General features: G+C 42.5%; 1 protein-coding gene across 2 annotated transcripts in view; it reads right to left on the bottom strand.

Annotated features, from left to right (window-relative positions):
* Positions 1–25,811, bottom strand: part of ppp1r21 (protein phosphatase 1, regulatory subunit 21) — a 103,970-nt gene that overhangs the window by 12,404 nt on the left and 65,755 nt on the right. For both annotated transcript variants that reach the window (XM_043695616.1, XM_043695615.1), the window contains exons 15-16: positions 17,488–17,640; positions 16,030–16,122 (exon numbers count right to left, since the gene is read on the bottom strand). In XM_043695616.1, coding sequence (XP_043551551.1) covers positions 16,030–16,122; positions 17,488–17,640 — 246 coding nt within the window. The remainder of the gene's footprint in view (positions 1–16,029; positions 16,123–17,487; positions 17,641–25,811) is intronic.

The raw sequence follows: 25,811 nt of genomic DNA on the forward strand, positions 1-25,811 counted from the left end.
CAGTGGATGTTTTGAGCATAAGCTCTTCATCATTCCTGATGAAGAACTTATGCTCGAAACGTCGACTCTCCTGCTCCTCGGATGCTGCCTGACCGCCTGTGCTTTTCCAGCACATCATATTTTGACTCTGATCTCCAGTCCTCACTTTCCCCCATCATATTAAAGTTACAGCAGGGCATTCCAAAACTCTCAATGCAATCAGGCAGAGTCAACATGATTTTGTTAAAGAGAAATCATGTTTCCGATTTGTTCAAAGTATGCCAATGAATCTGTGGATGTACTGTACTTAGATTTCCAGATGACATTTGGAAGGTACCACAATGTTACTACATAATTAAGAAATTATGGTGATCATGAAAACATATTAGAATAGATAGAGAATGAGTTAGTTAACAGGCAAGGGAAAGTAGGCATAAACGGGCTATTGGTATGCTGTAAGGAGTGGAGTTCCATTAGGATCAGTGCTTGGGCCTCAACTATTTACAATTAACCTCAATAACTTTGATCAAAGGACCAATCGTACAGCAGTTAACATTTGATGATACAAAGAAATGTAGTAAGGCAACTTGTGAAGAGGACACAAGTAGTCTGCAAAAGAATAGGCTGAGTAGGCCAGAAATAAATCTGGAGTGTGGAGAAATGTGAACTTGTTCACTTTGCAGGAAGAATTGAAAAGCAGTGTGTTTCTTAAATAGACAGAGACTGCAGAACTTGAAAGTACAGAGAGATCTGGAAGTCTCGCACATTAAGCTCTTAAAGTTGCAAGTGCAACAAGAAATTTAGATGGCAAATGGAATATTGTGGTTTATTGCAAAGTTAACAGAATTTAAAAGGGATATTTTGCTACACTGAGGGTATGGTGAAACTATACCTGAAATAGTGTGCACAAGTTTGGTCTCCTTATTGAAGGAAGGATATAAATGCAAAGCAGTTCAGAGAAGGTTCAAATGGATACCTGGAATTGGATGTGGGTGGAGGGGTTAACTTTTGAGGAATCGCTGGATCTGAATCTATTGAAAAATAAGAGGTAATCTAATCAAACATTCAAGATCCTGAGGAGACAAATGCTGAAATGACGGTCCCCTTTCTGGAAGAGACGAGAATTCAGTTTAAAATAAAAGGAGACTACCATTTAAGATGGTTAATAATATTAAAGATGTTAAAGAAAGTAGCTGCAAACATGGAAGATTACCATCAGTGCAAAAACTAAGAATCCTTGGATTCAGGAAATTCTGAGAATGAAAAACTGCCAATGTAAGAGATTTGAAAAGAGACAAAGGCAAAAAAAACAGGTAACTATAGGTGAGTTAACTTACCATCGAGCATTGCAAAAATATCCTAGTCTACAATAAAAATGTAACTGAGCATTTAGAAATATATAATATATTCACGAAGAGTCAGCGTAGCTTCAGGAAGGGGAAAATCTTGCTGGACAAATGTATTAGAAATCTTTAAGGAGGTTACAAGCAGGATAAAGAGGAATTAGTTGATACAATATACTTGGGTTTCCAAAAAAGTGTTAGATAAGGTACTGCACCAAAAAATAATTAAGAGATGTTAGTGTTGCTAGCATGGAGACAGAACTGGCTAACAATATGCATTCTAGGTTTGTTCAATATATCGTTGCAGTTGCATGAACACTAAGCTTTTGCTGTAAATTCTGAGCCTTATGATCCTGCTCCACAGTTATCTGATGAAGAAGCAATGCTCTGAAAGCCAGGACTTCCAAATAAATCTGTTGGACTATAACCTGGTCTTGTGTGATTTTTAACCTTAACTAATAGAAGACTGAGTTGGGATGGAGGAGTGTGCAATTTCAGAACGGTAACTTGGATCAGGGGCATGACCGCAATTGCTCACAACATATATTAATGATTTAATGTCTTAGAAGTATACAGCATGGAAACAGGCCCTTTGACTCAACTTGTCCCTGCCGACCAGGTTTCCTAAATTAAACTAGTTCTATTTGCCTGCATTTGGTGCATATCCCTCGAAACCTTTCCTATCCATATACCTGTCCAAATGTCTTTTAAATGTTATAGTTATGCCCTCCTCTACCAATTCCTCTGCCAGCTTGCTCCATAAATGCACCACTCTGAAAAAGTTGTCCTTCAGGTCACTTAAATCTTTCCCCTCTTACCTGAAGCTTATGGCCTCTAGTTTTGCACTTACTTACCTTACTTTGTAGTTCAGAAATGAGATAACGAGAGTCCAGAGAAAGTATATTCCTGTTAGGGGGAAAGAAAAGGCTGGTAGGTATAGGGAATGCTGGATGACTAAAGAAATTGAGGGTTTGGTTAAGAAAAAGGATGAAGCATATGCTAGGTACAGACTGGAGAGATTTGGTGAATCCTTAGAAGAGTATAAAGGCAGTAGGAGTATACTTAAGAGGGAAATCAGGAGAGCCAAAAGGGGACATGAGATTGCTTTGGCAATTAGGGTTAAGGAGAATCCAAAGGGTTTTTACAAATACATTAAGGACAAAAGGGTAAATAGGTAGAGAATAGGGCCCCTCAAAAGATCAGCAAGGCGGCCTTTGGGTGGAGTCTCAGAAAATGGGGGAGATACTAAATGAGTATTTTGCATTAGTATTTACTGTGGAAAAGGACATAGAAGATATAGAATGTAGGGAAATAGATGGTGATATCTTGAAAAATGTTCATATTAGAGGAGGAAGTGCTGATGTCTTGAAATACATAAAGATGAATACATCCCAGGACTTGATCAGGTGTACCCTAGAACTCTGTGGGAAGTTGGGGAAGTGATTGCTGGGTCTTTTGCTGAGATATTTGTATCATCGATAGTCACAGAAAGATTGGAGGTTGGCTAACGTGAGGCCAATGTTTAAGAAGGGTAGTAAGGACAAGTCAGGGAACTATAGACCAATGAGTGACGTCATGGGTGGGCAAGTTGTTGGAGGGAATCCTGAAGGACAGGATGTACATATATTTGAAAAGGCAAGGACTGACTAGGGATAGTCAACATGGCTGTGTTCTTGGGAAATCATGTCTCGCAAACTTGATTGAGTTCTTTGAAGTAACAAAGAGGATGATGAAAGCAGAGTGATAGATGTGATCTATATGGACTTCAGTAAGGCGTTTGACAAGGTTCCCCATGGGAGACTGGTTAGCAAAGTTAGATCTCACTGAATACAGGGAGAACTAGCCATTTGGAATCAGAACTGGCTCAAAGGCAGAAGACAGAGGGTGGTTATGGAGGGTTGTTTTTCAGACTGGAGGTCTGTGTCCAGTGGAGTGCCACAAGGATCGGTGCTGGGTCCTCTACTTTTTGTCATTTACATAAATGATTTGGATGTGAGCATAAGAGGTACAGTTAGTAAGTTTGCACATGACACCAAAATTGGAGGTGTAGTGGACAGCGAAGAGGGTTACCTCAGATTACAACAGGATCTGGACCAGATGGGCTAAGTGGCAGATGGAGTTTAATTCAGATAAATGCGAGGTGCTGCATTTTGGGAAAGCAAATCTTAACAGGATTTATACACTTAATGCTAAGGTCCTAGGGAGTGTTGCTGAACAAAGAGACCTTGGAATGCAGGTTCACAGTTCCTTGAAATTATGAGGGAATTTCAGGTAGATAGGATAGTGAAGAGTGTTTGGTATGCTTTCCGTTATTGGTCAGAGCATTGAGTATAGGGGTTGGGAGGTCATGTTGCGGCTGTACAGGACATTGGTTAGGCCACAGTTGGAATATTGCATGCAATTCTGATCTCCTTTCTATCGGAATAATGTTGTGAAACCTGAAAGGGTTCAGAAAAGATTTACAAGGATGCTGCCAGAGTTGGAGGATTTGAGCTATAGGGAGAGGCTAAATAGGCTGGGGCTGTTTTCCCTGGAATGTCAGAGGATGAGGGGGTGACCTTCTAGAGATTTACAAAATTATAAGGGGCATGAATAGGATAAATTGACAAAGTCTTTTCCCTGGGGTGGGGGAGTCGAGAACTAGAGGGCATAGGTTTAGGGTGAGGGGTGAAAGATTAAGAGACCTAAGGGGCAGCTTTTTCATGCATAGGGTGCTACGTGTATGCAACATTTAAAAGGCACTTGAATGGGTATATGAATAGGAAGGGTTTGGAGGGAAATGGGCCAGGTGCTGGCAGGTGGGGCCAGATTGGGCTGGGATATCTAGTTGGCATGGATGGGTTGGACCAAAGGGTCCGTTTCCCTGCTGTACACCTCTATTACTCCACCCTGGGGGAAAGACCTTGACTATTCACCTTATCTATGCCCCTCATAATTTTATAAGCCTCCAAGGTCACCCCTCAGCCTCCTAAGGAAGCTCGACGGAAGAAATTCCCATCCAGTCTCTCAAAATTTCAAATGTTCCAGTCTCAGTAATAACATTGTAAATTTTGTTTGCACCTTTCTAGTTTAATGACTTGGATGACGAAAGTGAATGTACTATTGAAAGATTTATGAAAGGCAAGAAATTGGTGGGAAGTGGTGAGGATGACAATGTATGCAGAGGAATATAGTCAGGTTAAATGAGGGAGCAAAAAGTTTGTAGATGGAATACAATATGGGAAAATGTGAAGTGATGCACTTTGGCAAGAAAGAGATGCTAAAGTTTTCCAGAAGATTACGATCAATATGCACTCTCTGTAGTGACTTCCATTCGTAGCAGAGGATGTATTACATCAGAGCCAGAGGACTTGTTAGTCTTTAGCCCATTGGTTTCATTATCAATATTCAACAACAGCTTTGGGTTCCTTATCTGAGGAAAGATATCCTAACATTGGAGGCTGTCCAGAGAAGGTGCACTAGGCTAATTCTGGGAATGAAGGGACTCTCTTATTGGAAGAGATGAGTAGGTTGGTCTGTACACAGAGGAGTTTAGAAAAATGAGACCTCACCTCACAGAAAAGCCCAGGACAAGAGGGAATAACCTCAGAGTTAGGAGTTGTCCATTTAAAACAGATGGAGAGGAATTTCTTCATTCTTCTATTGGAAAATGTGATTACAGTAATTAGGTAGCTGTTTTTGATCCACGTGGATGTAATGGACCTAGTACAGGTAGATAACCCTTTATCCGAAACCCCAAAATCCAAAAAGCTCTGAAATCTGAAGGCTCTCGCAGTTTTTTCTCTCATTAACAAGGTTGTTTGTTGTACAAACAGTTAACCCAACTCCACACACACTTGATGCATGGCACTCACATGCAACATGGGGGTGTGTGACCCAGCACTGGCAGGCCTCAATTCTGTCCCAGGGCCTCTAGTACTCACTGAGAGTCTGCTGTTAGGTAAGATTTTTCTAAATTTCACTGTCACTTATTCCAAAATACGAAAAATTCCAAATTCCGAAAACCAGCTGATCCTGAGCATTTCAGATAAAAAATTGTGTACCTGTAGTATTATCATTAGACTATTAATCCAAAGACCCAGATAATGTGGGGACCTGGATTCAATTCCTGTCATGGGAGATGGTAGGATTTGAATTCAAAATACACCTGAAATGAAGAGTCTAATGGTAGCTGTGAAATCATTCTCAATTGTCGGGGAAAAACCCATCTTGTTCACTAAAGTTCTTTAGATAAGGGAATCTTCCATCCTTATATGATCTGGCCTACATATAACTCCCGATCCACAGTAATTGGTGTACTCTTTATTAGGGAATGGCAATAAATGTGAGATTATGCTCTTTGACAAAAAAAAGGTGATAAATTTTCCAGAATCGAATCGAAGGATTTTTTTTGGAAGATTTGAACGATTGTGATGAATATCTATGCTCTGTGCTACTTCCATTTTTAGCAGAGGATGCATCACATCAGAGCCACAGAACTTGTCAGTCTTTAGCCCATTGGTTTCATTATCAACATTCAACAACAGTTTTGGGTTCCTTATCGAAGGAAAGATATACTAACATTGGAGACAGTCCAGAGAAGCCAGCAATGCCCACATCCTGGGCGTCTTAAACAAAAAATCTCTATGACTTTTGGGTACTAAATCTGTGGATTTTTACAAAATTCACTTGCAGTATATGAACATCGCTGGCTGGCCAGCGCTTCCTGACCATTCCTAGTTGCCTTAAGGTGGTAGTGGTGGTGGTGAACTGCCTTCTTGAACTGCTGCACTCTGTGTTGCTGGTTCACCCACAATGCCATGAGGGAGGGAGTTCCAGGATTTTGACCTAGCAACAGCGAAGGAACAGCAATATATTTCCAAATCAGGGCGGTCAGTAGCTTGGAGAGGAACATGCAGGTAGTGGTACTCTCGTGTCAGCTGCTCTTATCCTTCTAGATGGAGGTGGTCATGGTCTTGGTAGCTGCTACCTTAGGTTCTTTGGCGAATTTCTTTACTGCATCTTATAGATGCAACACACTGCTGCTCCTGAACATTGGTAGAGGGAGTGGATGTTTGTGGATGGGCTGTCAATCAAGCAGGCTACTTTATCCCTGATGGGGTCAGAGCTGCACTCATCCAGGCAAGAGGAGTGTGCTCCATCATATTCCTGACTTGTGCCTTGTAAATGGTGGACTGGCTTTGGAGAGTCAGGAGGTGAGTTATTCACAAATATTCCTAGCCTCTGACCTGTTTTGTAGTCATTCTGTTTAGATTAGATTAGATTAGATTACTTACAGTGTGGAAACAGGCCCTTCAGCCCAACAAGTCCACACCGCCCCGCCGAAGCGCAACCCACCCATACCCCTACGTGTACCCCTTACCTAACACTACGATAGTGATGAGTTCAATTGGGTTTCTGGTCCACAGTAAGCTAGGATGTCGATAGTGGGGGATTCAGTGATGGTAATACCATTGAATGTGAAGGGACAGTAGCTAGATAGTCTCTCATTAGAGATGGTCATTACCTGGCATTTGGGTGGTGTGACCGTTATTTGACGATTGTCAACCCAAGAGGCGGTGAAGCCGGTTCATTAAATATATTCAACACTGAGATGGAGAGATTCATTTTTAAGTGAATAAGGGAGTGAAGGTTATGGGAATAAACACAGGAAAGTGTGTGTATTGAATATATTTAATGAACCAGTTTCAACACCCATTCGCACCATTCAAATGCCAACTAATGACCATCTCCAATAAAAGACGATCGAACTACTACCCCTTTCCATAATCTCATTGAATGGATGAGCAAACCTGATGGGCCAAAAGGCCTACGACTGCTCCAATATCTTAAGGCCTTAAGATGGTTTTGAATTCACAATTAGTGGGAGATTTTCAATGTAGTGAATTGGATATGCAAAGGGAGGTGAAAGTAGATTAACATGTAAGAAAAATTCAGTTGCATGAAACAAGCTGTCGTGTTGTTCACAGTGATGTCACCTGAAAGGGTGGCGAAAGTGTCTCCTGCAGTCGTGGCAGCAGCAAACAGCTCTGAAAAAGGTTATATCAGGTTAATCCATTGGATATTAAAGTCAACCTCATTTCCTACAAACATTCAAGTTTGCTGGCTTGCAGTTAGGTTAAAAGCACTTTGCAATCTATCTTGAAACTGTTCACTCATCATTATGATGCCAGCACTTTACCTTTTGATCCTTACTTCACAAAGATACATTGTGACCTTGTATTCCCCTGAAGTGGGAGACAGCATGGGGCAGGGTGACACTAGGCACAAGATGGCCACTGAGCCATACATTGGCCACTTGACACATAAGATGGCCACCGGACCACAATATGGAGAGAGACAGCAGATCAATACAGACACTGCCGAGGACCACCAGAATGCTATGGGTGGCACAGTGATTAGCACTGCTGCCTCACAGCACCAGATACCCGGGTTCAATTCCCACCTTGGGCAACTGTCTATGTGGAGTTTGCACATTCTCCCCATGTCTGCGTGGGTTTCCTCCGGGTGCTCCGGTTTCCTCCCACAGTCCAAAGATGTGCAGGTCAGGTGAATTGGCCATGCTAAATTGCCTGTAGTGTTAGGTGAAGGGGTGAATGTAGGTGAATGGGTCTGGGTGGGTTGCTCTTTGGAAGATCGCTGTGGACTTGTTGACTCACAACCTAGTTGATTAGTTTAAGGCGGGTGGGGGATGGAATACCCGTGGGTAACATACACCACCTGCTGAAGAGTCTGGGTCCAGCCAACACCTTTGATAGAAATGCTAACAGCTTGATATGGACTCAATACAAAGTGCTAATAGCCAGGGCTGCAGTAATCATCCTTCTCAGGAAGAGCGATTAGAACCCATTACGCAGACATTGAAACTGACAATGTCTGCACTAAAACTGACAACGACCGCACTGAAATTAACAAAGGCTGTGCTGCAACTGACAATGACTGTTCTGCATCAAAACAATTCTGCAATGATTGCCATAAACAAATCATGTTACAAAGACAATAATCTCATAATTGATCTATTGTACCACAAGATGTATAAAAGTATCTTTGACTGTGCCTCATACAGGCCCATCTCTCTATTAAATTCAGATTTCAAGATTCTGTCCAAGATCCTGGGGCTGAGACTGGAAAGGGTGTTGCGTCATATTGTTAAAGAGGACCAGACAGGCTTTATAAGGGGCCTTAGGTCCTCTAATAATATTAGAAGGTTGCTGAATATGATCCAAGTTTGTCAGCAACGATTGATTCAGGGGTTGGTGATTTCCTTAGATGCAGAGAAAGCATTTGACCAAGTGGAATGGCCGTATCTTTATGTCTTCGAACAATTTGGGTTGGGTGGAGTCTTTGCTCAGTGGGTGGAGGTTTTATATCACCACCCTCTGGCCATGGCCATCACCAACAGGGTGAATTCTGGGAACTTTAGGATTGGTAGGGGTAGTCAGCAAGGCTGCATCCTCTCATTGTTGTTGTTTACGTTGGTGATAGAGCCGCTGGCAGAGGCCATTCGTCAGCATGTCCACATAACCGCTCCGGAAGTAGGATTGAGGGCACACAAGATTACATTGTATGTGGATGATGTCCTTCTGTTTTTATTGACCCCAATGACCTCCGTATCCCATTTGATACAACGTATCAATTCATTTGGGGGTATTTCAGGATATAAGATCGACTTTGCAAAATTGGAGGCTTTGCCTTTGGGGAGCCTTCAGGATGTGCCAGAAGTTGAAGGTGGCCCTAAGTTCCCTTTTAAGCAGTCACGGGCAGGGTTCCGATACCTAGGCATCTTTATTACTCCCAAGTTTGATCTGTTATTTCGGACTAACTTTGCTCACTTGCTCGACAATATTAGGCACGATCTCTAGAGATGGGAGGCTCTTCCAATTTCATGGCTGGGCCGAATATCTCTCATTAAGATGAACGTTTTTCCTGGTTTGCTTTATCCCATGCGTACACTCCCTACAATGATTTCCAAGTCAACGCTGCGGAAACTTATGGGGTGGTTTGGTTCCTTTGTCTGGCATCGTGGGCAGCCCCCTCATCAAACTTACTAAATTGCAGTTGCCTCAAGGAGGGGGGAGGAGTTGATTTCCCAGACATCAGGTGGTGTCAATTGAGTTCCCTGCTGTCCTTTGTCTGCGATTGTGTCGGTAACCACTGCCATTGTCATTAGTACAGTCAAGGCATGGAGGGCGATGTGTCAGACTGAGGGTTGTTTATCCAAGACTTGGCCACTTACGCCTATTGTTGGCATGCCAGGGTTCTGACCAGGGATGATGGACTCAGGGTTCAAGCTATGGGCAGCGAGAGGAGTTTCTAGTTTGGAAGACTTGTTGAGGGGGAGGTTATAATGTCTTTTGAGCAACTTAGTCGCAAATACGGCTTCTCCAGCAGAGATCTTTTCTCATTTTTTCAGTTTAGAGATTTCATCCAGAAGACGACTACACTTCTCACTAAGCCCTATAAGCCTGATACAGAGATGTTGTTGCTATGTTCCACAAGCACCCTTTCAGTTAGTGCCCCCTATCACCTGCTGGGTGGCAGGGTAAAAGTGAGGACTGCAGATGCTGGAAACCAGAGTTTAGATCAGAGTGATACTGGAAAAGCACAGCAGGTCAGGCAGCATCCACGGAGCAGGAAAAGCGATGTTTTGGACAAAAGCCCTTCATCAGGAATACAGGCAGGAAGTCTCCAGGGTGGAGAGATAAATGCAGGGGGCAACGCGGCAATGGAGAGAAGGTAGCGAAAAAAGGCCTTTTTTTGCTATCTTCTCCCCAGTACCCCCCCACCAAGTTAATATGGATATATATACACAATGTTCCTGTATCTTTGCTTGGGAGCTTTGCGCCAAGCATAGCTGTCCTGTATTCTGTGGGGTTTTTTTTTTTGTTTTTTCTACTTTTCTTTCTTTTTTTGATCTATTAGTTATTTACTTATTTATTGGTGTTTCTTTACAGTGTTAGGGTTTGTTTTGTATTATAGGGTAGGTTAGTAGTTAGTAGACAGTAGTTGTGTTATAATTTGTGTTTTGATTTCTTTTTATTATACTGATATTTGTTATTGATTGTATTTTTCAATAATTTCATATGTTTGTAAAGTTAAAAAAATTGCTAATAAATATATTTACAAAATAAAGTATCTTGACATGTGCTCCAGTTGAGAGAAGACTCGTAGCTGACCACTGTGCTGTCGGTGTCTCTCTCTCTCCTCGGAGCTCCAGTATTTCCTTGTGCAATAAACTGTCATTGAACCTAGACTCTGACTCAGAGACAGGTGATTTTCCCCATAACAAATGGCACAGCGAGCAGGATCCTTATTACTGGTGCCATGGTCGAAGGCCACGATCGAGGAGGCCAGGGTAAGAATCAATTTGTGGTTTGCTCACTGAGCTGGAAGTTTGCTTTCAGACATTTCATCACCATACTAGGTAACAACTTCAGTGAGCCTCCGGGCAAAGCTGGGAATTGAGGCACCGAGGGCACTAGGAGCTGTGAAGCACAAGTGGCAAAGTCAGGTAAGATTGGACTCTGTAGGGGTGAACAACACAGAATCCCGTTGGAGTTTAAAGGAGGCTCCCAGGCACTGAGGATGTCACCTAGACAGGAGACGAAACGTCTGCAACACAAATTCCCAGCTTGGCGAACAGAACCACAATAACGAGCACCCGAGCTACAAATCTTCTCACAAACTTTGAAGTTTAAGTTAAAAGTTGGGTGCTGTCTGTACTTGTAATTTCCAATGTGGGGAGGAAGAGGAGCTGATCACTTTGACCAAGAGCCAAACCTCAGTGGAGTACGTGGATACTGAGTAACTGTGATACCCTGTAGTCCGTAGTAGAATTACAGAGCTTAAACAATGGCGGTGGCCAGGAGGGTAAAGAGTCACACCGGTAGAGAGCATACCGGGTTAGAGGTAGATTTCTGGGCCTATTGGGAGGTGTTGGGTTAGTAGAGGTGGCCGGGAGGGTAGAGAAGTCCCATCGATAGAGAGCACACCTTGCTTGGAGGCTGCTATGGCCATACGGGCAGTATTATTGGCCGAGACGTCTCCACTGGTTAGGAACGCTTCACTGTTAATGCTATCCAGGGGTACAAAATCTGCTAAGTGGCAGATCAAAATTTTAAAGGGGACACTGCAGATTCCCTTCTTGAGAAATACAAGGCAGACAGACAAGGGTTGACAGAGCAAATGAAGAAAAGTAGCTGGATCCATCCCAGACGTTAGCATAGCAGAGAGAGTGGATAGATAAACAAAAGCGAAATAAAACTAAAAAGATGGGGTAATGTTAGTATACCAATTAGCAGGCCTAACTGAATAAGTGAATGCCTCCACAAGTAGGTGGAGAAAGGACCAGGAACTCATTAAAGAGCTGGAGGACAGAACAGAAGAGTCAGAGCAGGGAACAATGTAAAATACTGCAGACCTGCAACAGAATAGGACACACAGAAGCAGTGTGCTGGGAAAATCACGGTGCAACCCCAAACACCACTTGGAACACCGCAGAACCACGGGAGTCCCGAGATCAGCAGAGCTGACAATGAGTTGCTCCCATTTGTGAGGGCAAGAGAGAGGGGAGAATTTACATGCCCACAGTAATAGGAGGGAGGAAATGTGAAATGCTAGTAGACACAGGAGTAGCTGTATCCATCACACTTACCCCACACAAATAAAATGATTCACTTAACCCAGGTAGGAGGGGATAAAACACCAGATTACCTAAGCAAAACTACCCTCTTAGAAATAAAGAATACATATCCCCATGAAATTGTAGGTGTGCCAAAATAACGAGGGCACCATAATGGGCAATGATCTCATGAGAGAATATAATGCTCTGATTGATTATGCAAAAGGGAAATTGATTTGGCCCAGACAAGACGGTCGAAAGACCGAGATTAGGAAACTTACAAGTCACCTTGAAACTATTAAAGTGGCTACAGTCACCAGTAGGGACTGGAACCTCAAAGGGGGGGGGGGGAGATTCGGAGCCATGTGCGCCTCTGTCCCCAGAGCATGGACAGAAACAAAATTAACAGACTCGATAAGGGATCCTGGACCGGAGCATAACCCCCACCAGCTATACCCAATAAAACCCGAAGCAGAAAAAGCAGTTGTGGAGATAGTGAAAAGAGAGACAAGGAATTCTGAAAGCAACCACAAATACAATTAATTTCCCGAAGTGGCCTGTAATAAAGATAGGAGCTACAAATTCACCATTGATTATATAGGATTAAATAAGGTCACCCCAAAGTCACAGACCCCTCCACCATTTTAAATGGCTTGGCCCCAGAGCACAAGATCTTTACTGTTTTAGACATAGCCAACGGTTTCTAGTCTATCCCATTACATCCAGAGTCCCAGAATAAATTCACTTTTACAGTAAGGGACAGACAGTATATGTGAACTCGCCTGCCACAAGGCCTCCACGACAGCCCCACTAGTTTTCACAGATTGATGAGCGACATTCTGAAGAGAGTAGATTTACCAGAGGATAAGCACTGCTCTCCAATATGGAGACGATATCCTAATCGCCTCAGAGGCCAGGACACCAGGAAGCTTTAGGGCTAGTACTGCATGAATTAGCAACTGCAGGGTTAAAAGTCAGTCCCAGAAAGGCACAGATTGGCAAAGCACAGGTCTTATATCTGGGACACCTTATATCCCAGGGACTCGAAGAAATGCCCAACGACTGCAAGACGACAATCCAACAGATGCCATGACCTGCCACTTTCAGGGAGTCAGAAAGGTCGTGGGGGTATTCAACTACAGTTGGAGCTTTATACCAGAGTTCGCAAAATTGGTTAAACCAATTCAGAGATTAACTATAGGAGGCAAGCCCACTTTGGAACGTGTAATCTGGGGGCCATAACAGGAGGAGGCATACAGTCAGCTTAAACCTTCACTCATATCAGCCCCCAGGCTAAGGCTGCCAGAGCTGGAAATGTGTTGCTGGAAAAGCGCAGCAGGTCAGGCAGCATCTAGGGAACAGGAGAATCGACGTTTCGGGCATTAGCCCTTCTTCAGGAATGGGGAAAGTTTGTCCAGCAGGCTAAGCTTCTGTGCAGAGGAGATGACCTGGGGGGTGCAGTGAGAGAGGGACTCACAGAGATGACCTGGGGGGTGCGAAGGGCTAATGCCCGAAACGTCGATTTTCCTGTTCCCTAGATGCTGCCTGACCTGCTGCGCTTTTCCAGCAACACATTTCCAGCTCTGATCTCCAGCATCTGCAGACCTCACTTTCTCCTCTAAGGCTGCCAGATCCCAGCAAGGATTTTCACATCCATTGTAATAACGAGGGAGGGTTTTACTCCGCAGTGGTCACCCACGACCATGGTAGCAGGAGAAGGCCCGTAAGGTACTACTCAACCACAAAAGGGCTAGTAGTCACCAGGTTACCCAGATGCATAGTAGCCTTAGACTGCACTGCTTGGGCCATTAGGGTTAGCGAGCCCATAGTAATGACAGGGAATGTCATCCTCCACACTAAACACACTCTAGTAGAGATGCTAAACACAAGGAAACTGAGGGCCGTCTCCAATATGAGAAGGGCAAACTGGGAGGCAGTTCTTTTAGCCCCAAGTCAGTCTGTAAACCCAGCTGAGGGAATTCTAGACCCTGAGGAACCACACAACCATGGGGATATAGATGTGGATGAGGATAGGGGGCGAGTAAAAGATTGCGTCCCCAGACAGTCGAGAAGACCCTCTTCGTGGACGGGTCATAAAAATACGTAGCAGGGTCACCCTGAACAGGATGGGCTGTGGTAAATGATAAGTTGGAAACAGTTATGTCTGAAAGGATTATGAAAGTCAGTCCGCACAGGTAGCAGAACTGGTAGTACTCAAAGCACTGTTTCTAGCAAAAAGAAAAAAAAATCGACTATATATACCGACAGTCAATATGCCTTCGGAGTAGTCCATGACTACATGGAGGCAAGGGGTAGAAAAGGGTTCACCACTGCAGGGGGGCCCCCTATCAGACACCAATTAAGAATTCAGGCACTATTGGGTGCCGGTGAACAGTGAAGAGAGGTTACAGTAATAAAAATAAAAGCCCATCAAAAAGGAGCCAGCAAAAGAGAGTCCAAATTAGCTAAAATTCAAAGGAGACCAGGCAGCAGACCAAGCAGCTCAGAAAGCCCTAGAGCAAGAAGCTGCAATAGCCACTACTGAATTAACGAAAGACACTATTCAAATTCAGCAGTTACAGGATGACACCCCACAGGAAGAGAAAGAGCAATGGAAACTGCAGGGGGCATTCAAAGGGGAGGATGGTGTCTGGAAGCAAGCAGACAAGGTGGTAGCACCAGCATGTAATACAGAAGACACAGAGCGCGCGAGGGCGACACAGAGCGCGCGAGGGCGACACAGAGCGCGCGAGGGCGACACAGACAGCGCGAGGGCGACACAGACAGCGCGAGGGCGACACAGACAGCGCGAGGGCGACACAGACAGCGCGAGGGCGACACAGACAGCGCGAGGGCGACACAGACAGCGCGAGGGCGACACAGACAGCGCGAGGGCGACACAGACAGCGCGAGGGCGACACAGACAGCGCGAGGGCGACACAGACAGCGCGAGGGCGACACAGACAGCGCGAGGGCGACACAGACAGCGCGAGGGCGCCACAGACAGCGCGAGGGCGACACAGACAGCGCGAGGGCGACACAGACAGCGCGAGGGCGACACAGACAGCGCGAGGGCGACACAGACAGCGCGAGGGCGACACAGACAGCGCGAGGGCGACACAGACAGACAGGCATATTCTGACAGTAAGAGAAAGGGACAATAGTGCACAAAAAAAGGGGGTGAACTCAACAAAAATCTGGAATTACAAGTCTACCAATGACTACAAATGCATTGTTAATTGTTGGAAAAAAACATTTTTAATCCTAACCATAACTCTAAAGGACAGTAAGGAAGGAAACGGTTGTCTTTAGATGGACTGATCTATATGTAACTCCAAACACACAGCAATGAGTGTGACTCTTAAACTGGCCTCGAGGCAATTAGGTTTGGGCAATAAATACTGGCCTAGCCAGTGACATCCTCATCCAATAATTGAATTAAAAAAACAAGAATATAGGCTGCTGGTATATAAAGTATAAGCTAACATAATAAAGACGAAGTCGGTTTTACTATTAAAGGCAAAGTTAAGTGATAAGAAGCAAAAGATTTATCTATACTGCAGGCAACAACAACAATAACATAAATCGTATTTAATGTCAAGGCCTGAAGTTTTGAAAAATTGGGCAGTAATAATGACAAGTACCACAAAATATTTTTTATTTGCACAAAAGATGGAGGATTTTAGAATGTGACTATACATGCATTTTCATATGATGGGTGCATTTTGTAAATTCTCAAAATTCACTAAACACTCTGACATTCATTAACAGCCATGTAAGAGAATGGAGAATGTAAGTTTCTGGCAATTATTCAAATCTTGTATAGGCTATAAAACTTATGCAGAAAGTTTGAGATACAGAAGGCCTAAAAATATTCTAGAGTCTTGCAATGACTTTTTAAAAATTAGATCGATACTAGATATGGTCTTTGAAAAAGTTGAAAGAGCTATAATATTAGCTAGATTTCCATAATTAACCAAATAAAATGCTGTCAAAGAGGACTTGATCATTTCAAGTGTTCCTCAGCTATTTAAGCTTTTCTAACAAATATCCTGAACAAATAAACAAAACAAAACAAATCAATACCTGTTGCGAAAGACCTTCACGGCTTTCAGTGGAACTCAGAATAGTCTTGCGATTTGCCAAAGCTTCTTCATATGGTACTGATCCTGGACGAGGCTGTAACATAATTATTCCAATAATTAAGCTAAAGTGTTAATGCAGAACTAATTATATATTGTATTACAAAACTCTAATTAGTGTTAAATTCTGCACAAGGCTCATCCCTGGTCATTCTCTCCTTGGCCCTACGGCTTTCTAAATGTGCTTTTGAACATAACTGTTGCCTCTGATCTTGACCATTGTCGCAGTTGAAAGATGCTTTGCATGCATGACTTTAGATAGTACCTGTTCAGTACTGAATAATGGACTTGCAATTAAAACAAACAAACAATCTAGTAGTAATTCATCTTGGTTAATACAATGGAACTACAACTGTTATAGTGCTTTAGAATTTAACTCCATTATAAACCTGCTGATAATTTTTTATCGTTTAAAAACTGAGTGTTGTGATTGTGATTAAGTATTATATAAAGTCTTTAATCTATGTGTGACAGGCGTTTGGAAACCAGACAGAATAGCTTGACATTATGAGTAAAAATAAAGGAGCTAATGATGGGCAAGATAGCTAATAACTTCATACTGAAGAAACAAAGTTAATCTGTAGACTAAAATTGCTAGAAAATCTCAAAACCCTGCATGATAACTTTGCTATTGACTTAGATATCCTTGGCAGCAACAGTTAAACAAAGAGATTCTTAATTTAATCCCTTACCCAATTTCCTTCCCCTTTCCCCATTAGATGTGACGTGAAATCCAATTATGCATTAGTTCAATCTCAGTATATTGATACAAACTTTAAGAGTGTAGGTTGCTCGCTGAGCTGTAGGTTTGATATCCAGATGTTACCTAGCCAGGTAATGAAACGTCATCAGTGGCGATCTCCAGGTGAAGCGAAGCTGTTGTCTCCTGCTTTCTATTTATATCTTTCTCCTGGATGGGGTTCCTGGGATTTGTGGTGATGTCATTTCCTGTTTGTTTCCTGAGGGGTTGTTCGATGGTATCTAGATCTGTGTGTTTGTTTATGGCGTTGTGGTTGGAGTGCCAGGCCTCTAGGAATTCTCTGGCATGCCTTTGCTTAGCCTGTCCCAGGATAGATGTGTTGTCCCAGTCGAAATGGTGGCTTTTTTTTTCATCCGTGTGTCGGATAAACAAACACATAGATCTAGATATCATCTATCAACCCCTCAGAAAACAAACAGGAAATGACATCACCACAAACCCCAGGAACCCCATCCAGGAGAAAGGTATAAATAGAAAGCAAGATACAACAGCTTCGCTTCACTTGGAGGTCGCCACTGATGATGTTACCTAGCCAGATAATGAAACGTCTGGATATCAAACCTACAGCTCAGCGAGCAAACCTACACCCTAAATCTCAACATGAGCTACAAACCTTCACAAACCTTGCAAAATGACACAAACCTTCTTTAAAGTCTTAATATATGCAGCTGCTTTCTTCTTATTCTCTAGCATACATTCTGCTGCAAGAGGGTCAATTACAGTCATTCCTATCCTTGAGCTATACACAGAAGGAACCGTGAAAAAGTCCAGGTTGTTACTGAAGAACGTACCAATCTAAAAAGGCAGAGAAAAACTTCAATGAACAGCGTATGCTTTATTTGCAGTGAGAAACAAATCATTTCAAGGACAAAATGTCTTCAGTGACAGTGATTCAAGCTTTAAGTCAATACTTAGAAGGCAAAAAGAAATAAAAACCCAACCTAAACATTTGTAAATTACTTATACAATAAGTAGTGGCCATTCGGCAGGTTTTTTTTTAAATGAACTACAAGTTCTATTCACCTGTCTTTTCCCTATAATCCTGTAATTTGTCACCCAAGTACCTATTCCTCCACTTTCAAAATTTATTAAATCTGCTTCTATCACCTGTTCAGGCCATGCATTCTAAATAATGACTTGCTGAATTAAAAACTGATCCCATGCTGTACATCTCTATGACTCCAGTTATAGTTGTAAATATAACTTCACAATTCAAGAAAGGTTTAAGACAGAAAGCAGGCAATGTCTGGCCAACGAGCCAAACATCTGTCAAGAAAAATTTGGAAACTTGAATTTACAGGAAGGTACATTTAGAAAATTTTAATGCAGTCAGCAAGAGGCAACACTTTTGTGAAAGGAAAAATGATGTTTGATTTAATGTCCTTTAAGGAAATAGCAAAAAAAAAATGGATAAAAGGGAACCTCTAGATGCATTATATTTTGATTTCCAAAAAGCATTTGATAAAGTACCCGATCAAGATAACAGTTTATGATGTAGGCAGCAACATGGTCAGATGGATAGAGAATTGGTGAACTGACAAAAAGCTGAAATAGAGATAATTGGGTCAGTTGACAAGTTGCAGTGAATGGACTTCTACAGTGATCAATGCTGGTGCCTCTACTATTTGTAATTCAAATCAATGTTTATGAATATAGGGACTGAAAGTAATTTGCAATGACAAATACAGGAGACAGAGCAAATTGTGAAATTCAGAGTTTATAATGGATACAGATAAGTCAAAAACTTAGCAGATCAATTATAGTATGAAAAATTAGAGCTCTCTCAATGGCAGGAAAAAAAGGAGCAAAGTAAATGGATAAAAGATTCACTTACAGCAATCTGATACATGAATCAAAATTAGCAAGCAGTACACTAAGTAAGGTAAATGAATTGTTGTTTGTTGCAAGGAGAACAGAAGATAAATGGATGTTTTGTTATGATTGTACACACTGCTAGTGAGACCACATCTGCGGTACTTAGTCCATTTTTGTCTTCCTTTATTTAAGAAAATAAGTAATTTTATTAGCAATTGTTATGCCTGTGATGGGAGGAATGTGCTGGAAATTAAATTCCATTGATCCACCAGTCGTACTTTAAGTATAAAGGTATACTAATTCAAAGTTTGTGCGAAGATTTGTAGCTCGGGTGCTCGTTGCTGTGGTTCTGTTCGCCGAGCTGGAAGTTTTTGTTGCAAACGTTTCGTCCCCTGGCTAGGCGACATCATCAGTGCTTGGGAGCCTCCTGCGAAGCGCTTCTTTGATGTTTCCTCTGGTGTTTATAGTGGTCTGTCCCTGCCGCTTCCAGTTGTCAGTTTCAGCTGTCCGCTGTAGGGGTCAAAATCCTGGGACTCCACAACAGCTAATGGTCTGCAGTGGTTCAAGAAGGCAGCTCACCACCACCTTCTCCAGGGCTAGCCAACAACGCCCACATCCCTTGTGCAAATAAAAAGAACAGCAACAGAGTTGGGATATACTTTTAAAAATGTGGTTGACCAGCTGAGGCCTGCAGCAATCTTATAGCAGGCAGGTGATTCACTTCCAGAATTGCCCTTTTAAATGTTCGCATTAGCAGATAACATTATGATTAGAAAAGCGTGTCTCACTATTATGATAACCAGGTAACCATATTCACAAGATTTCTAAGTGCTTGTGTATTCTGGAATGAAGTGAAGATTCAAGATGTTTCTTTGAGATTTTGCAAAAACTTGGCTCTGAGATGCGGTTCTTGTAGCTTTAATCATTGCAATCCTGAAAATGTGTTGCTGGAAAAGCACAGCAGGTCAGGCAGCATCCAAGGAGCAGGAGAATCGACGTTTTGGGCATGAGCCCTCATGCTTGAAACGTCTATTCTCCTGCTCCTTGGATGCTGCCTGACCTGCTGCGCTGTTCCAGCAACACATTTTCAGCTCTGATCTCCAGCATCTGCAGTCCTCACTTTCTCCTCATTGAAATCCTGACAATATTATGTACCCAGAATAGAATTTCCTTTTGTGTCATCAATTCCAAGTCGGGAGTAAAGGAGGTCTGTAGGTCTGCATCATAGGCTAAGTGAGCTGGATAGCCTTTTCGAATCTGCTCTTTATCATTTGTTATTTTGATCCTTTCCAAAGGTTGGTTTCCCATTGGTTCGATCCTTGCCGATGGGCAAAATACTCCAATAGTTTGTTGTGGTTCTGTTCGCCGAGCTGGAAGATTTTTTTTGTTGCAAACGTTTCGTCAGTGCTTGGGGGCCTCCTGCGAAGCGCTTCTTTGATGCTTCCTTCGGTGTTTATAGTGGTCTGTCCCTGCTGCTTCCGGTTGTCAGTTTCAGCTGTCTGCTGTGTGGTTGGTATATTGGGTCCAGGTCGATGTGTTTGTTGATGGAGTTTGTGGATGAATGCCATTCACATGGCATGGCATTCATCCACAAACTCCATCAACAAACACATCGACCTGGACCCAATATACCAACCACTATAGCGGACAGCTGAAACTGACAACCGGAAGCGGCAGGGACAGACCACTATAAACACCAGAGGAACATCAAAGAAGCGCTTCGCAGGAGGCTCCCAAGCACTGATGATGTCGCCTAGCCAGGGGACGAAACATTTGCAACAAAAACTTCCAGCTCGGCGAGCAGAACCACAGTATACTAATTCAATTAGGAAAATAATCAACTGTCTTTATTCTGCAGTCTGGAATATAATAAATGAGGCACATTTATTGTAAACAAAACTTACTTTTAAAACAAGTGGAAAGCACAGATCATATTTAAGCTATGATCAGAATTAAAGCCATATTCTCTCCATCTGTGACAGCAATAGTCACAGATCATAAAAAGACAGTCATCGCAGAAATGGATTTTAAAAAAGTAAAAATGAAAAATAGATCTCCCATTGGCCAAAGGTCAAGAAACAAAGGATAGAATGTGATGACTTCTCAGTCCAGAGTTTCTTGTCAGTGAAATTAAATTATTGACAGCTCATAGATTGTTGGATGGCCTTCAGTTCAGATTGCAATCAGCTTATATCAACGTTTGGGAAAATGGTCACAATCCAGCTTTCTCTGCTTTACAAAGTAGTTGGAAATACTGGTATTTGGAAACATTATTGGGTTTCAGGATTTTGAGAAAAGAATTTTAGGACAGACACTTCAGCTTCTGGGGTGTTTTCCTTACTGACAGACTCGGGTCTACAAAACAGAAAACCAAGTCCAGAAACAGACCCACTAATCTTTCAAAACTGATCTTTCAAAACTGATCTTTCAATAATAAAGGCCATAAACCTCATCTCTTAATTCCTTTAAAACTTTATTGCCTTCTCAAAAATTATTTGATTTACGTAAATCTCAGCCCACATTAAGCGGTTGATTTTATTCCTTGATAAAATCACCTAGTAAACTCTGCTCGAAAATGTTCAAACTGTTCCACAATGTTTCCCCACAGTCCTTTCATTCAAACTTATTTCCAACAGTTTAGATAATGTTCAATCAATTGATTTCTTGGAATAAAGAAGTTATACTATTAAGGAAGACTAGGCTGTATTCACCAGCGTTAGAAGAATGAGAGGTGCTGTTATTGAATGATGGGATAAAAGACCAGCACAACATCGAGGGCAAAAGGTCTTGTACAGTGCTGTACTGTTCCAAGATCAGACTAACCTACATACACTTCATTGTACTATAACCCACGTGCCTATCCAAGAGTCACTTAAATGTCCCTAATGTATCTGATTCTACTACCACTGCCAGCAGTGCATTCCACGCACCCACCATTCGGTGTAAAGAACCTACTTCTGACATCTCCCTTAAACCTTCCTTTTAATTCCCGTCATGATAGACATTCCCACCATGGGAAAAAGTCTCTGGCTATCCACTCTAAACTTCAACATCTTATACATCTGTATCAAGTCACTTCTCATCCTCCTTTGCTCCAATGAGAAAAGCCCTAGGTCCCTCAACCTTCATAAGATATGCACTCCAGGCCAGGCAGCATCCTGGAATATCTCCTCTGCACCCTCTCTAAAGCTTCCACATCGTTCCTATAATTAGGTGACCAGAACTGAACACAATATTCTAAGTGTGATCTAACACTTGCTTTATAGAGCTGCTGCATACCCTCATGGCTATTCAACTCAATCCTCCTGCTAATGAAAGCCAACAGGCCATACACCTTTTTAACAACCCTGTCGACTTGGTGGCAAATTTGAGGGATCTAGATCATGGACCCCAAGATCCCTCTGTTCCTCCACACTGCCAAGAATCCTGCCTTTAACCCTGTATCTTGCATTCACATTCGACCTTCCAAAGTGAACTACTGCACACTTTTCCAGGTTGAACTCCGCATCTGTCACTTATCAGCCCAGTTCTACATCCTGTCAAAGTCCGTTGCAACCACAACAGCCCTCCACATTATTCACAACTCTACCAACCTGTCATCGACAAACTTACTAATCCACTCTTCCACTTCCTCATCCAAGTCATTTATAAAAATCACAAAGACCAGGGGTCCTAGAACTGATTGCTGCCAAACACCACTAGTCACCAAGCTCCAGGCTGAATACTTTCCATCTCCCACCACTCTGTCTTTTATGGGCCAGCCAATGGTTTATCCAGACAGCCAGATTTTCCTATCCCATGCCTCCTTACTCTCCCCATGTGAGAGAATAGAAATACAGGGATCCTTTTTTAAATTCCAAACATCTAAACCTAAAAAAAAATGAATGGGTGTTTGAAAAGAAAAAGCTTTAGCAAGCATGTGAGATCCTGTGGAGGGGCCAACAGTGGCACATGTATAATAATGTAAATGGCCATCTTCTGTGCTGAATTTAAAAATCTAGGCCAGCTTAGCAGAACAAAGTAAAAGAAGATAAGCTTGAGAGTAAACTTGAAAGTGATATTAAGATGGATTTTTAAAAAAGCTTTAAATATATAAACAGGAAGAGAGGGGCCAAAGTGAACACAGGCCTCTTAGAGAACCAGACAGACAAAATTATAATTGCCAAACAGGAAATGGCAAAGATGGTGAATAAAATACTTGGCATTATTTTTCACAGTGCAAGACACTAATGACATTCCAAAATGACTAAATAATCAAAGGGTAAAGGAAAGGGGGGGGGGGGGGGAATAAATGCAATAACTATCACCAGAGGAAGAATGCTAGGGAAACCAGTGAGGCAAGGACAATAGGTCCCCTGATGCAGATGGGATGCAAATCAGGAATGTTAAATAAAGTAGCTACCGACGTAATGGATGGCTACAGAGGTAATGGACAGACTAGCAGTAATCTTCCAAGAATCCATACTTTATGAAAATCTTCCGGGATATTGGAAAACTGCCAATAACTTTATTTAAAAAGGAAAGTTAGCTTAATGTGTTAAATTGGGAAAATGGTCATAGAATCCCTACAATGTGGAAGCAGGCCATTTGTCCCATCGAGTCCATATCAACCCTCTGAAGCGTGTCCTAACCAGATCCAGATACTACCCTATCACCATGCATTTACCATGGTTAATCTACCTAGCTTGACCATTCCTAGACACTGGACACTTTCCCAATGCAAACCCACCTAACTTGCACATCTTTGGAGTGAGAGGGGAAACTCATGCAAAAACAGGGAGAATGTGCAAACTTCACACAGACAGTCGTCAAAGGCTGGAATCAAACCTGGGTCCCTGGTACTGTGGGGCAGCTGTGCTAACCACTGAGCCACCATGTCAATGCATAAAGGATGTAATAGAGTGTGTAAAAATGCATACGATCAAGCAACGTGAGCATGGATTCAAGAAGAGGAAATCATGCCCGATAAATTTACTCCATTTTTTTGAGGATATAAACACTAGGATAATAAAGGGAAATCCGTGGTTATAATATATCTTGATTTTCAGAAGGCATTTGAAATGGTGCTACATATCAGGCTACTTAAAGAAGAGCACATGGTGTTGGAGATAGCCATTCCTCTATCCATGCTTATACATTAACTAATTGAAGTCAAGAGTTGGGATCAGGGAGGGGAGGGGTTTCATTTTCAGGATGGCAACTTAATGGAGTGCCACAAGGATCAGTGCTGGGGCCACAATTATTTACAACATATATATTAATCACTCAGATGAGAAAGTGAATGTACTATAGACAGGTTGAGGGATAACAAAATTAGGTGGAAAGGCAAGTGGTGAATATGACAGTTTGCAGAGGGCTATGGACATGTTAAGCAAGCTGGCAAAAACTTGGCAGATGGAAAAGATGTGGGAAAATTATGTTTGCACTTTGACAGGGAGAAGACAGAAGCTAAATATATTTTAAATGGCAAAGGGCTGAGGAAGCCACAGAACTGAAGGATTTGAGTCCTCATTCATGACTTACCAAAAGCTAGCATCTAAGTTTAGTGGCTCATAGGGAAGGCAAATGGAATGTTGGCCTTTATTTCAAAAGGAATGGAACATGAAAATAGGTGGTTTTGCTAAAACCACATAAGGCACTAGTGGGACCACAGCTGGAATACTATGAAAGATTTTGCATACCTTATTCTAAGGAAAGCTGTACTGGCATTGGAAGCAGTCCAGAGAAAGTTAACTAGTTGATCCCAGTTATGGAAGGGCCATCTTTACTCATTAGAATGTAGAAGAATGAAGGGCGACCTTATCGAAAGATACAAGATTCTTAGGGGTCTTGACAGGGTAAATGCATAAAGATTGTTTCCTTTTGTGGGAGAGTTTAGGACCAGAAGGCATAATCTCAGAGTAAGGGGTCACATATTTAAGACAGAGAGGGGGATGAATTTCTTCTCTCAGAGGGTAGACAATCTGGAATTCTTGATTGCAAAGAGATGTCAAGTCTAAGATAGACAGATTTCTAAACAGTAAGGGAATCAACAGTTGTACAGAAAAGACTGGAAAATGCAATTGGGTCTGATCACATCAGTGCCGTGACCCCATTGAATGGGAGAGCAGAATAGATGGGCTGAATGGCCTACTTTAGATCTTACATCTTATATCAGCTTATGGGAGTTAATACAAATTATCTATGATTTAAATAAGAAAAAGTAACCTGTCTTATCAATTGTGAATAAATGTGACAACCGTTTAAGAACTGATATCGATGACTGCAGGTGTACGAATGCCTATCAATGTTGCTTGTCATGATGTAGCTTCCTGATCTTGCCCAAAACTGGACAAGTTAATCAATTTTGCTTTCAATTTTCACCCTTCTCTCAACTTCCCTCGTCAATGTCTGATACTACCATTCCCTTTCATGATTTCAGTTTTCATTTCTGGGAACAGTCGGTCAACTAATATTCATTACAAACTCTGACTCCGACAGCTAGCTTGTGTATATTTCTTTGGAACCTGCTTCTTAGAGACTGCAACAAATTCTTCCAGCTTGGGACTCTCATTGTATCATCTTCCACAACGACACTTCAGACACACCTTCCACAACGACACTTCAGACACACCTTCCACAACGACACTTCAGACACACCTTCCACAACGACACTTCAGACACACCTTCCACAACGACACCTCAGACACACCTTCCACAACGACACCTCAGACACACCTTCCACAACGACACCTCAGACACACCTTCCACAACGACACCTCAGACACACCTTCCACAACGACACCTCAGACACACCTTCCACAACGACACCTCAGACACACCTTCCACAACGACACCTCAGACACACCTTCCACAACGACACCTCAGACACACCTTCCACAACGACACCTCAGACACACCTTCCACAACGACACCTCAGACACACCTTCCACAACGACACCTCAGACACACCTTCCACAACGACACCTCAGACACACCTTCCACAACGACACCTCAGACACACCTTCCACAACGACACCTCAGACACACCTTCCACAACGACACCTCAGACACACCTTCCACAACGACACCTCAGACACACCTTCCACAACGACACCTCAGACACACCTTCCACAACGACACCTCAGACACACCTTCCACAACGACACCTC

The sequence above is a fragment of the Chiloscyllium plagiosum genome, chromosome 9 (assembly GCF_004010195.1).
Source record: "Chiloscyllium plagiosum isolate BGI_BamShark_2017 chromosome 9, ASM401019v2, whole genome shotgun sequence".
Lineage (NCBI taxonomy): Eukaryota > Metazoa > Chordata > Chondrichthyes > Orectolobiformes > Hemiscylliidae > Chiloscyllium > Chiloscyllium plagiosum.